This window comes from Giraffa tippelskirchi, chromosome 2 (assembly GCF_054371585.1).
Source record: "Giraffa tippelskirchi isolate mGirTip1 chromosome 2, T2T-mGirTip1v1.2.pri, whole genome shotgun sequence".
Classification (NCBI taxonomy): domain Eukaryota; kingdom Metazoa; phylum Chordata; class Mammalia; order Artiodactyla; family Giraffidae; genus Giraffa; species Giraffa tippelskirchi.
In genome coordinates, this window is record NC_137276.1 from 226,108,093 (window position 1) to 226,122,929 (window position 14,837).

Sequence of the window (14,837 nt, forward strand, 5' to 3'; positions counted from 1 at the left end):
ACAAGATCATAAACCTTGTCCATAGAATGAAGGCATGAGATTTTTAAGAATCGGAATGACAAGAAAAATAAGACCTTTAGGTCTTACACATTTGGCTTTTCTAACTTTGCTAGCAATCTTAATGCTTTTTAAAAGATTTCAGATCATATTTTAGTGCAGGTCTTCCAGTTTCAGAAAATACTTCACATACCATATGAGAAAATAAGTCAATGTCTTTTTTAAAATGTTATATGTGTGACAAGTGCTATTGAGTAGTTGTAAATATCACAGGTAGTACTTTGACATTAATCTGTAAGAGTCACATCTAGGTTTTTTCCAGGACTTCCCTGGAGGCTCAGTGGTAAAGAATCCTCCTGACAATGCAGGAGATGCAGGTTCCACCCCTGAGCTGGGGAATCCCCTGGAGGAGGAAATGGCAACACATTCCAATTTCCTTGCCTGAGAAATTCCATGGACAGAAGAACTTGGTGGGCTACAGTCCATGGGGTCGCAAAGGAGTCAGACACGACTTAGTGACTAAACAACAATAAAGGGTAAAATATAACACAAATAATGTTTGTTCACTGAAATGTAAAAGAAATTAAAACTAGATGACCCATATTTAATTGAAATTAAGCACTTGCTACAAGAAGACAAAGAGCTTGGCATAGCACCTTCTAAATGAAGTACTCTGTTTTCTCAAACTTAAAATTTTTTTCTCAGATTAAAACAAAGCATCAATTTATCCTGTCAGAATCAGAGGGCAAAATAAAGTTTCCATTTATTTGTGGCTTTATTTATATACAACATCCACTTTTTAAAAAAAAATTGAGAAAAAGTTGCATTTAGTTGATTTTCTATACTGTACCTGACTGTAATGTCTGTTCAGAAACTATGGATGCATCAAGAAGAAAACAAAGAATCATTAGTAACACAGTAAGTTACAGTTGAAGTCTAGAGTGTTATGACAAAACCTTCTCAGCTTCAGTTTTTTCTTTTGATTTAATTTGATGACGATTTTTTTCTGATGGCTGTAGGATAATACCAAAGATAAAATAAATGACAATAACTGATGTAAACCCACTGTATCTAAGAAAAATCCTCTGGGGACATAGTGACGTGCAGAGCTTCACAATCAGAACGTTCTAGGCCTGCTTCACAGGCCGGTCCCATATGTATGTCTGTCGAGTGTACAAGTGCACATACTTTTGAGGGAGAATACGAACCCGAAAACCAAAGAGGCTGGAGGACACTGAAATATTGCAGATACTGCCCTAATGCACACCTTGGAGTATTCTTTCTGGGACTCACCAGCTGACAGGTACAATCAGTTCAGTTATAAAAAAAAACACATACATTCCAACAGAATGACCATGCTATGCAAGATAGTGCAAATTCTTACAGGCACAGCGTTTATGGCAAAAATATTTGGATTTGGGCACAACATTCAAACACTTCAGCAACGATGTGCCAAGATAGGAACCTGCTATAAAAACAGTAGAAGAACCCTACACATGTTAAATGGTTAAGGAATGGAGAAATACGTCTAACATATGGTACTTTACCTTGAAAAAGACTTGAGGTTTGCTTATAGAAATGGGCAGGAAGAGGCCTGTGCTTGTGAGCAATTGTGAATTGTAGAAGAAGGGTTCTCTGAAACTGGATAGTAAGTTGTGACACCAGATATGGGAGGATCTGGCTCATCACACAGTTGGTAAACAGAGGGAGGGAGAGGTCCATGCACATGTATATGCATGTTTTATATATTTCTACCCATCTCAGTTCTGCTGAGTGCAGCTTTCTGCATTTCCCTAGCACTACTACCAGTGAAATCATGCATGAACTACTACAGAATTGGCGTTACACTCACAATTTTTCCTGACATAGCATCCCTGTTGGAATAAATTCCCATTCTCAGAATAAGAGCTATAGCAGAACTGATTGTACTGTTTTTCAAGGGTATGTTTTTCATATAGTAAAATGTGCGGGAAACTAAAAAACATTAATGATCAAGTCTTGGAATTATTCAGGTCCCTCACTTCTCTTTCCTTCAATAGCTTACTTTCAGTGGTTGCTGATTAATGCCTCCGTATCAAAGCAGGCACGGGTGGAAAGAGGTGATAAGATGCAAATGAGTCAGTGTCTACTGCTGGAAGCCAGGAAGAAAGCCTGAAGTTAAAAGCAGTAGCTATGATCAGATTCTGGTTTTCAGAGCTTTAGTAGATTTCAGTCCCCCAGCCTACTCACAGATCCCTGAGGAGCTGACTGTAATTAACTACCTTCAGCACCATGCAGAATTCTGAAAGAATCCATGATAACAAGTGATAACCCATGAGGAGGTTATTTGAGGAACAATTTCTCCTAGTTGAACAGGGAAAATTGAAAGGGTTCTTTTGGGGGATAACAGAAGAAGTAAAAAAAATGTTCAGAGTGCTGGAAAGCTAAAATAGAAAAAAAATATGGAATTAAGGGAGTCTAATTTAATAAGTTATACAATGTATATTGAGTTTTCACATGATCCTGCTTAATATGCTCACTGACATGAGCTCAAATTCTTTTGGTTTTAAAGAAACAGTGAAAAATCAACAGCTATTCTGAAAGCCTGACATATATTTTATGTCAAATATTAAAACTGGGGATGACAGTGTCCAATAATAAGCAACATTTTAAAATTATTAATATGATTTAAAGCTTATTCAAACAGCAGCAATTAAAAAGTAAGACCAAGTTATAGAAACATCTGGGGTGGTGATTAGTACAATAACCAGAATAGGTATTGTTTTTTTCAATAAAGCAATGCTTTCTACATAATTAGGTTACTGAATACTGAAAGTACTAGTTGAATATTTTATGAAATCTTGCCTTAAATAAAGTTAGCAATATTTAAATAATTTCCCCCCTCAATCATAATCTATGAAAGAAAACATGCATGGGCCTCAGTTTATAGCTTAATAATTCTGCTAATGCTATAAATATTTTAGGAGAATCAAACTTCCTTTGGAGAATGGAAGTTTAGAAAATTACATTGATAGAAATTCCTTCAAAAAACTATTTTAATCAACTCAAACTAGAAAGTATATATGTAAATAAGTTTACATTCACCTCTTGGACTTTTAGAAGGAATATAGACAACATAAAGTAAAATATAAAGTAAGTACGCCTACCACGCAAACTTCCAGTAGTTAAAAGGGCTCGAGCTTTGTCAGCTAAATCACTATTTAGAGTATTTCCCAGGAGCAAAACATCAATTGCTTCTTGCTTGGAGCTGTCAAAGAAGTTATTCTGAATTGTTCTACTAACTGAACGAGCACCATCTTTTAACTTTCCAGCCTGTTGGGGAAAAAAGCATGGACTTTCATTCTAAATTGTTTTCACTCAATAGGTATTCTGAAACTTTAGATAAGTTGTATATGACTTCACTGTAGTAAGAAGGACCTCATCGTTCCACTCTGAATATCAAACCATCACATTAAAATGGCACATTAAGATGTCACTGTTTCCTCTTTTGGGTAACAGCACTGCAGGGAGACAGAAGAGGCTCAGTGCCACAACTGCATCCACTGATGACATCTAGAGCAGTAAACGTTTATAACTGTTTACTGGAAAGGAAACAGACTGAAATGTACTTATGCAAGACAAGGAAATCACTTCTTCCATTGTAACTGTTAGGCGTGGGGATGGGTGGGGAGAAGCAGAGGAGATAAAGGAGGACACACTGCACTTCCATGTTCCCAGAAAAACTTCAAAGTACACTAACAGTAGAAAAATAAAACTGAAATTGCTCCCAAGTAACTTAGTTAAAACCAAAACTGAATATGAGAATGAAGGTATAGCCTGTAACATTAAAAACTACAGTTTTGTATTTTAGGTCATTTTGCCTATGTAAATATAAAAATATAAAAATGTATGCCAATTCCTACAGTGAGAGAGCTGATTATAACTTCTAATGAACGTATATTTCACTCAGGTGTGTTAGTTACCATAAAGATATTTTAATCTTACAGATTTTGATGACCGTTTTAAAAAAAAGAAACTCTTGCCTTTTAGGGAAAAAAAAAAAACTTTAGTTTGCAATAGGTAATTTTTATTCCTCAAAGAAATAACAAGAATTTGAGGCTTAAAAATGTTATTTCCCTCCATAAAACAAATGCAAATGACATTATTTAAAAAGAGACTCACCATTCATATTATCAGGCAATTAATCAAAAGGAACCCAGAGAAAGGAAAAGAAAGAGCAGTTCAGATGTTAGATTTTAGGTCAATTCAGACTAGTATACTTAATACATAAAATTTCATATCTAGTTTGTTAGAAAAGATCACTGAAAATATATGTAACCTCTGTACATAGATAGTTAACTGCAGAAACAAAAAGGCAGAACATAAAAGAATATTTTAAGCAATAGTTGTAGAGAATCAGGTTTAAAAGCAAGAATTATGTTTATTTAAAAAAGAATACATGAAAGTTTAACAATCTCAGGGTTTTTAAAATAGGGACCATTTAAGAAGTAAATATTTGTAAATGTCAATACAAATTATTTCTGAGTTGAACAAAAAAGAACTTTGTGGCTAAGGCCAATACTTCTGAACAGAGGCATGGCATTTTATGAGAGACAGAAGAAGAGGAAGATGTGAAAAACAGAAGACTTTGAGATTATGAAATTCAGCTGCTATACTGAAGAGACTAAATAAGAAACTCTAAAAGTGGTAAATGTCTCTGTTTCTATTCCTGGGTTAATTTGAGAAACTGTAGGGTTGTAGTACATTAACAAATTCAGCTGAATCCAGAAGCCATAAAAGGTCAATATTTAAGTATATAATGAAAAATATTTCAAGTATGTCCCTCAGTAAGGGACAAACACTAAAGCAGAAGCAGTCTGTAGATAATACCAGCAAATAAAAAGTAATGATGACATACAGATATACAATTACGTCCATACCTCACACTTGCAAAGGCACATTTTGATAGCCTCCTTTTCAAGGTAAGATAAGAAAAAGAATATAAACTTCAGCCCTAATAGCATTGGGTTCATAGGTGGTGCTGCATAAACTACCCATTGGTTTATTTGTCCATCCAGCACTAGTCACATATCTATCCAACTGTATGTACTGTGGCAAGTACTGGGGACACAAAGGCAAATAAGGTAAGACCCTTTATTGGTAAGACTATTATTTGGGGACAGGGGAACTTTTGTTTTAATTATGGTTGTGCTGCGCAGCCTGTGGGATCTTAGTTCCCCAACTAAGGATCGAATCCACACCCCCTGCACTAGAAGCATGGAATCTTAACCACTGGGCCACCAAAGATGGCCCTAATTGAAAACAACAACAATATATTTTGGGTAATTCCATAGCAGTCTGGTGGTTAGCACTCTGCACTTTCACTGAAGGAGCCTGGGTTTGATCCCTGATCCAGGGAACTAAGATCTGCATGCTGCCCTGTGTGACCAAAAAAAAGAAAAGCAAAGGCTTAAAAAAAAAACATATTTCTAATTAAAATAAACAGTATAAAAATTAAAACACACATGCAAGTGAAAAATCATTAAGAAAATTGGAAGTAATACATATGTAAGCCTAGTAGATTATCACTAAACAACTAAATATGTCATACATATATATTATACCTCTCAAACCTAGGGAAATAACTATCCATTCAATCATTAGTATCCACTAGGAAGGAGGTAATAAAGAGGACATAAAAAAATGATGAAACAGAATTCTAAAACAGATACCTTAAAAAAAAAAACTATTAATTTAAAAGAGTTCATTTAAAGCTTTATTAAAGAAGAAAAAAGAGGATCTTTTATAATCTAGATCTACCTTAGCCTTTCCTTCAAGGGCTCCAGTTCCTGCATAAATCTTACTGATTGAATCACCATTCACAGACCACATTGATCGAAAAACTTCTTGAAAGCGAGTCACCAACTGAGGCTTTTCAGCTAAACCAAGAGCTTCCAACTGTTTAGTCAGCATCTAAAATAGCAGAAAAGAAACTTTTATAAGTATATAAATACATTCATTACGATGTGACCTTTTAAGAACTACCAGAATCAAACCAAAAATTTATAGTTACAGGATGTTGAGAGTCTGGATTTTGAAAATTCAAGTTTACTAGGCTTTGTTATTTCCCCCATGCCAATTTCTAAAGTAACTATCACATCAATGAAACCTACAGGTAACTCAGTACTCAATCCTTGTAGTAACAAGAACTTTTTCTGGTTAAATGATATTAAGCTTTTTAAAATGTCCCGAACCTTTAGGGAATTCTCTGGAAGTCCAGTAGTTAGGACTCCTTGCTTTCACTGCCGAGGGCCTGAGTTTAATTTCTGTTGGGGAACTAATACCCCACAAGCCGTAGGGCAAAAAAAGAAAAAAAAATGTTCCTATAAATCAGACTAGTTTATCTTGTTCACATCAAAGAATAATTATGCAACAACACCCACTGGAGCAGAGAAATATATTTAGTTTATTTAAATATATATAGAAATAACTAAGTTTCTTTAATTTTTGCATTTGGTTCTGTATTTTTGGGTAATTAACGTCAGGAGATTATGAGAAAAGCAGAGCTGCTCTTGAATTGATATCAAAATTTTTAAATAAGTCACATTTCTGAATAAAGTCATGACAGCTCTGAATGTACCGAATTCGTATCAGTAAAGCATATAAGGAAGAATTAGGGGGAACACAGTATTTGAAGAATGCAAGGATCTTGGGGCTACCACAGTTCCTTCATCACAGTGTATGTGTTTAGAAGTCTTTACTCTGAATGACTCTTAGCCTTGAAGTCTGGCAAAGTCAAAGCAATGTATAATCCTTATCCAGTCTATTTCTCTTATTTGGAATCCAGTCATAGTCTATGCCCCTGTAGTTTTACTTAACTCCTTCCCACTGTGTTTCCTTTTATCTTATCTATAAGATAAAGATATTATGGAGATTATCCATAATTACACAGGGATCAAAAACTAAAATAACATAAAAAACTCTATACTGGGTCTAATCCAATTGCCTAGACTTATGCTATTCTTTTGCTGGCATGTAGAATAAAACAAACAAACCTCCAGGTTCTCCTTTATCAACTCTTTCTTCAAAGAACAGGGCAAAACTGGTCTTCACTACAAGTAGTTTGCTTTTACTTACATTTGCAGTATATTCTGTAACCAGTCAAGCAACTAGGGAGTAAGTACTCTCACACCTAATAACAAACACCAGGTAGTCCGCTAAGTCAGATTCTGAAAACTAATGCTTGTTCTGCTTTCAATGAAGATGTTCAAGCATTTCACAAGCTTACTCTCAGACTCTAACTAAGTGTCTTTAGCCACTTGAGAGAACTCAACACAAACCCAAGACATCTCATAAAACTCAATTCCAATAATCAAATGCTTGCTTTCACTTTTCTCGTCTCTGTCATATTTTCTAAATTATAATGATAATCCTCAACAACAGACTTCAAAAAAGGCAAAGCAGTAAAATTTAGTTACATGAAAAATATGTTTTTCTAGTAGGAAATTCTATACATGTACTCTCCTTTTGAGACTGAATGAATCTCAGCTGCAGAGTAACTAATTAACCAACATTCTAGCCAAATTTAAGATCATTTGCTAGAGGAAATAAGAACCTTTTACTTTCTATTCCTGTTTTTACAGTATTGGAGAACTATGCTAAGTTCCTACGGAACTAAATGAAGACCCACCATAGTCTTATGACCCTAACTGTTGCATAAGAGGCAAGACAGAAATCTAAGCATTGCTACACAGTTTGTCACATAGTTGAGATTATGCCTAAATTAGACTGAGTTTGATAGGTAAGTACCCAAGAAAAAATTTTAAACAGAGTTTGTTAGAGAAGTTGGCTCTCATTCACTTTTATTCTAACAATGACATTTTTCATCTGATCCTGGTTTTTGTAGCAATTTTTTTTAAAATGCTGTGTAAACTGTACTGATTTAGACTGTTAAAAATATAATTCTACACGGTTACACATGTGAAAATAGATCCTCCTTAATTCCAAAAGGACTTTTAAAAAGACAGTACCAAGGGCTTCCCTGGTGGCTCAGTGCTAGAAAATCCCACCTGCCAATGCAGGAAGCACGGGTTCAATCCCTGGTCTGGGAGGAGCCCACATGCTGCGGAGCAACTAAGCTGGTGGGCCACAACTACTGAGCCTGTGCTCTAGAGCCCGGGAGCACATCAGCAACTGCTGATGCCCGAGTACCCTGGAACCCGTGTTCCACAATAAGAGGCCACTGCAATGAGAAGCCCGAGCGCCGCAACAGGAAGAGTGGCCCCTGCTTGCCACAACTAGAAAAAAAGCCCATGCAGCAATGAAAACACAGCACAACCAAAAACAGATAGATAAAATTATTTTTTAAAAAATGACAACACCGAGAATATATATATATATTTTGCTTATCCAAAAGACAGGCAGACGAGACAATCACTAGAACAGTATAAATATCAGGCTTTTTTTTTTTTAAGGCAAAGTTAAGAACAATAAAGAGAAACGGAAGCTATCTAAAGAGTATCCAGAACAGATAAGGAAACATTTAAATGAAAAGGGACATTACTTGAAAAAAAAAACTAGAAGAGAAGTAAAACTTTTTTGTGAAAATGAAGCATAACTTGATTTTGTGAAAAATAATTAATGACAAACATAAATACCACAAAAGCACTGAAAAAGGAAGTTGATGTTAAGTTCCATACACATATTTTATTTTTTTTACCTCTAAACCAAGGAATGCCTGCACACTATTTGTTCTGTCAAGACAATCCAAGCAGTTTGTTCGAACTGTACCACTCTGGCACCTGAAACAAATTCAGTGAAACTAAATGGGTAGTTTAAAAGAAAAATAACAAAAGCTAAAACAAACTGAGAAAAATTAAGCTGCTTAAAATGTAGCATCTACTTTCTCCCCTCTTCAATTCTCTAGTATAATTCTCAAACACACAAAAAAGATGAAAGAATTTTACGGTGATCATCCATATACCCACCATCCAGATTCTACAAGCAGTAACATTTTGTCATTCACTCTTTATTACATATCTTTCCATTCAACCACATCCACTTATTTTTAATGAGGCCAGCAGTTAGGAACTAAACACACATTCAGATATATAACCACGCAGTTCTATAGCAGAATAGACAATAAGCAATGTCTTTTATTTGCATTAAATAATCTTTACTGAGGCCAAGAAATATTATGACATTAATTTTACGATAGAAACAGAACAGCCTCCAAGAGAGCAGCATGAGATCTGGAGCTAGATGAGCTCAAGCGCTAACACTTTCTACTTACGTGACGTGGGGAATATGATAGTTTTCAGCCCCCTACTTCCTCCAGTGTGAATGGATAATAACAGAACCAACCCCTACAGTTCTTATTAATAATTGTAAAGACTAAATGCACTACCTGACCTACACATAGCACGTGCCCAGTAAGGTAAGCTATTATTAGAAAGGAAGAACAAGTTTAAAATCAAGTATAATAAAGAAATTAAATTATAGCAAAGTTCCAATTTAAAGAAAAGAAAAACAGAGAAGTCAAACCTTTGAACTTCACTTCCATCAAAATGAAAAAATCCATAATCCAGAAACTTCTGGACTTGAGGTTTAAGAACACTATGCAATTTTTCTGCCTTTCCTCCTTTAACCATTTGATGATAGTCAAAATTCACCATCTGGATATCAGCAGCATGTTCAGAAGCTTTCAGATGACTCTGAAAATAAAAAGAAAATATTCATTTAATTCTTCTTTTTTTTTTTTTGGCTGCAAATTGCAGATCTGGCAGGTAGGATGCCCTATCCTCAATCAGGGATTAAATCCATGCCCCTTCAGTGAAATTGCAGATTCTTAACCACTGGACCATCAAGGAAAGTGAAAGTGTTAGTCACTCACTCGTGTCTGCCTCTTGGCGGCCCCATGGACTGTAACCCGCCAGGCTCCCCTGTCTATGGAATTCTCCATGCAAGAATCCTGGAGTGGGCAGCCATTCCCTTCTCCAGGGGATCTTCCCAACCCAGGGATCGAACCAGGTCTCCTGCATTGCAGGCAAACTCTTTAACATTTGAGCCACCCTGAAAATATTCATTTAAATGTTAACTAAATATGATTGTATCAACACAATGTTATAAATGGAACTTTTATTTTAAAAGAAAATCTAAGCACGTCCTTGAAATCTTACTAATTTCACTAAGCTTTCATTGCCACTGGCAGTAAAATGAAAAATTACTTGCTGATATCTTACAGCATCCTTTTCCTAAAACTACTATTTCAGAGAAATTAGGTCTTACATAATTAATATGATGGAACTTAACATTCTCATCTGGTTTAGAAAATGAAAAATGATTTCCAACAACCAGCATTTCATTTTTTACCATAAAAATATAATGACTGTTTATGTCTATTACACAATCTCAAAACAAAGTAATTGATTTCTAAGTGAAAGCTCATCAAAAGTTGAAGAATTCATTTTTATACCTTCATTCAAGATATACAAATGTTTTCAAAGTTTACAATAAAGAATCACTCTCTAACGTATAACTTGTTTATTAATGATATTCAAACAAAATAGCCAAATAATTAATCCTGGACTTCATTAGCTTCAACTTGAGAAAACGTTTTCTAGCCATTTTGTTTAAGGTTATAATCTTATGTAACACTATTAGTTAGTTCAGTCCCTCAGTCGTGTCCAACTCTTTACGACCCCATGAACCGCAGCATGCCAGGCCTCCCTGTCCATCACGAACTCCCAGAGTTTACCCAAACTCATGTCCACTGAGTTGGAGATGCCATCTAACCATCCCATCCTCTGTCGTCCCCTTCTCCTCCGGCCTTCAATCTTTCCTAGACTCAGGGTCTTTTCAAATGAATCAGCTTGTTGCATCAGGTGGCGAAAATACTGGAGTTTCAGTTTCAGCATCAGTCCTTCCAATGAACACCCAGGACTGATTTCCTTTAAGATGGACTGGTTGGATCTCCTTGCAGTCCAAGGGACTCTCAAGAGTCTTCTCCAACACCACAGTTCAAAAGCATCAATTCTACGGCGCTCAGCTTTCTTCACTGTCCAACTCTCACATCCATACATGACCACTGGAAAAACCATAGCCTTGACTAGATGGACCTTTGTTGGCAAAGTAATGTCTCTGCATTTTAATATGCTATCTAGGTTGGTCATAACTTTCCTTCCAAGGTGTAAGCGTCTTTTAATTTCATCACTACAATCACCATCTGCAGTGATTTTGGAGCCCAAAAATATAAAGTCTGACAGTGTTTCCATTGTTTCCCCATCTATTTCCCATGAAATAATGGGACCAGATACCATGATCTTAGTTTTCTGAATGTTGAGCTTTAAGTCAACTTTTTCACTCTCCTCTTTCACTTTCATCAAGAGGCTCTTTGGTTCTTCTTCACTTTCTGCCATAAGGGTGGTGTCATCTGCATATCTGAGGTTTTTGATATTTCTCCCGGTGATCTGGATTCCATCTTGTGCTTCTTCCAGCCCAGCATTTCTCCTGATGTACTCTGCATACAAGTTAAATAAGCAGGGTGACAATATACAGCCTTGACGTATCCTTTTCCTATTTGGAACCAGTCTGTTGTTCCATGTCCAGTTCTAACTGTTGCTTCCTGATCTGCATACAGGTTTCTCAAGAGGCAGGTCAGGTGGTCTGGTATTCCCATCTCTTTCAGAATTTTCCACAGTTTATTGTGATCCACACAGTCAAAGGCTTTGGCATAGTCAATAAAGCAGAAATAGATGTTTTTCTGGAACTCTCTTGCTTTTTCAATGATCCAGCAGATGTTGGCAATTTGATCTCTGGTTCCTCTGCCTTTTCTAAAACCAGCTTGAACATCTGGAAGTTCACAGTTCACGTATTGATGAAGCCTGGCTTCGAGAATTTTGTGCATTACTTTACTAGCATTGTGAGATGAGTGCAATTGTGCGGTAGTTTGAGCATTCTTTGGCATTGCCTTTCTTTGGGATTAGAATGAAAACTGACCTTTTCCAGTCCTGTGGCCACTGCTGAGTTTTCCAAATTTGCTGACATATTGAGTGCAACACTTTCACAGCATCATCTTTTAGGGTAACACTATAATTTGTATCAATTCATTACTGATTCAATAAACATTTATGAAAAATATGTTTTCTTTAGAAGTCAGACATTTCTTTAGGTTCTTATTTATGTGAAATTCTCAAATTTTCTTTCACTGGTACAAGAAGTCTTGTGTGTATACAAATGCTTTATTCAAAATTTCATAGATTTAAAACAGTGACTATGGTTTCTAGGAACTAGGCAAAGCAGTGAACAGATGAAGGGGGGGGGTATTCTTCTGCTTCTCCACTACATAAATAAGCAGATTAGAAAATGGTCAATTGCCTTGAAAGCTTTCTGTAATCCCAATTTAAGCAAGAAAATTGTTGCCTAACTGCCTTCAAAGAACTAATGGTCCCAACAAGTATCCAATCTTCTTCCAGGAAGAACTCACTTCCTGGAAGAATTTGACTATTATTTTTAAAATATCATTCTAGGTGTCCATGGGCCAGAATGGAAGACAAAAATGACCACTTACCTGGAAAGCCTTACTTAGCATATGTTCACCTTCCTTAGATCCAAGCAGATTTACTATTATTTGTTTACCATACAAATTCTTAAGTGTCCTAAAATGCCTATTAAAGAGAGAAGGGAAGTAAGCATAGATCAAGTGATAAGTCAAAAACTTTTTTCAATAAACAGTAACCCACTTTTAGACAGGACCTACAAGGCAGTATTTTAAACTCATAGGATTGGCAAAACGCGATACAAATCCATTTCATGTGGAATCAAAACTCTGAATTTGTGAAAAGTCAGTTAATGCAATTTTGTCTCTAACTTACCAACTTATCATCTATTTGCCATCACTTCATGGCAAATAGATGGGGAAACAAGGGAAAGAGTGACAGACTTTATTTTGGGGGACTCCAAAATCACTGCAGATGGTGACTGCACCCATGAAATTAAAAGACACTTGCTCCTTGGAAGAAAAGCTATGACCAACCTAGACAGCATATTAAAAAGCAGAGACATTACTTTGCCGACAAAGGTCCGTCTAGCCAAAGCTTTGGTTTTTCCAGTAGTCATGTACAGATGTGAGAGTTGGACCATAAGGAAAGCTGAGTGCCGAAGAATTGATGCTTTTAAACTGTGGTGTTGGAGAAGACTCTTGAGAGTCCCTTGGACTGCAAGGAGATCCAACCAGTCCATCCTAAAGGAAATCAGTCCTGAATATTCATTGCAAGGACTGATGCTGAAGCTGAAACTCCAATACTTTGGCCACGTGATGTGAAGAGCTGACTCATGTGAAAAGACCTTGATGCTGGGAATGATTGAAGGCAGGAGGAGAAGGGTACGACAGAGAATGAGATGGTTGGATGGCATCACCAACTCAATGGACATGAGTTTGACTAAGCTCCAGGAGTTTGTTAATGACAGGGAGGCCTGGTGTGCTGCAGTCCATGGGATCGCAAAGTCGGATACAACTGAGAAACTGAACTGAACTGAGCTGATGCTAGAGCTTTCAGAGTCATCTGGCCCCCTCTCCACCCTGAGGCTAATGCTGGGTGGACATGGAAACCAGGAGCCATGCAGCTGGGTTGGCAAGGCAGCGAGGGCAGAGGGCACTGGGCTGCACCTAACGTGTGAGGACGCTGCCTACTCTGTGAGGATTCAGAGCTCCTAAACAGCTCCAGCCTTAAGATAAATAGGCCCCACACAGGATCCTTTAGTCTCTCCAGCTTCTAATCAGTCTAGAGGCGAGAGAGCAACATCATCCACAGGAAATATAACGTAAGTCACATACAATTTAAAATTGTCCAGAAGGCAAATTAAAAAGGTAAAAATCAAAAGGTGAAATTAATTTACATGTATTTTATTTAATCCAATATAACTAAAATACCATTTCTATATGAATTGACATATAAAACAAATATTGGTATTTTGCATTTTTTTTGCACTAAGTCTGAAATCCAGTACCTATTATACACCTACAACATATCTCAATCTGGACTAGTCAATTTCAAATGCCTAAGAGCTAGCTACATGTGGCTAATAGCCACCATATTGGATAACACACCCATAAGAGGTAGTTTTAAGGCCAAGATGTCAAGGCCTACACACTTACTGCCACCCCTCCTAGAATTCTTAAGAGTGTCACTGTCTTTCACTTAAATTAGAATCAAGAAGAAATTTTACTTAAGAGCCCAAAAGCTGAAATGAAGCAGTAAATACAACTAATCTCACTGCTTAGCAACATCAAAACTCACAGCAATATGTAAATTCATCAGTCTTACCTGTCAAAAGCGGGTGCATTGGCTTCAAATCCTCTTGACATACGAACACGATGGGATCCCACCTAAGACAAGAAAAATATGCTTAATTGTACCAAAAGCCAACATGCAGACAAAAGCAATAGCATTGTTTACTCCATGTAATAATTCATTTGTTAAGCACACAGTAGTAAGCTGAGTAATTGTCATGTGTGATATTCTCTTAAAAAAATAACTTCTAGGGGTTTGGCCTTCTTTTTATCTTTTAAAACACAACCTCATTAAAAAAAAACAACAACAAAACTAGAAGTTAGAGCATTATGCAACACTGGTAAACTAACAGGAATTTTTATTTATGTAAGATATTTTTAAGAGTGCTTTCATATACATTACCTTGACTTAAGTTCTAAATATGCACCCTTTGTAAGTCAACAGATATTGTCATTCATGCAACAAAAGAACAAACCCAGCCACGTGAAGAAACCTGTCCTCTTAGAGCAACATCATTCAATCCAAAAAAAAATTCCCATGACAATACAGGCTTCCTGACCAAAACGTCTA

At 36.4% G+C, this 14,837-nt stretch overlaps 1 protein-coding gene across 32 annotated transcripts in view; it reads right to left on the reverse strand.

The window, feature by feature from the left end:
* SYNJ1 (synaptojanin 1) overlaps positions 1–14,837 on the reverse strand; it is a 94,729-nt gene that overhangs the window by 38,401 nt on the left and 41,491 nt on the right. For 18 of the 32 annotated variants that reach the window (XM_081558495.1, XM_081558451.1, XM_081558436.1 and 15 more), the window contains 6 exons: positions 14,301–14,362; positions 12,545–12,641; positions 9,520–9,689; positions 8,696–8,777; positions 5,797–5,949; positions 3,144–3,309 (listed from right to left, as the gene is read on the reverse strand). In XM_081558495.1, coding sequence (XP_081414621.1) covers positions 3,144–3,309; positions 5,797–5,949; positions 8,696–8,777; positions 9,520–9,689; positions 12,545–12,641; positions 14,301–14,362 — 730 coding nt within the window. Of the gene's footprint in view, positions 1–847; positions 872–3,143; positions 3,310–5,796; positions 5,950–8,695; positions 8,778–9,519; positions 9,690–12,544; positions 12,642–14,300; positions 14,363–14,837 lie in introns of all 32 variants that reach the window. The other 14 variants (XM_081558473.1, XM_081558444.1, XM_081558667.1 and 11 more) reach the window with 3 other exon arrangements.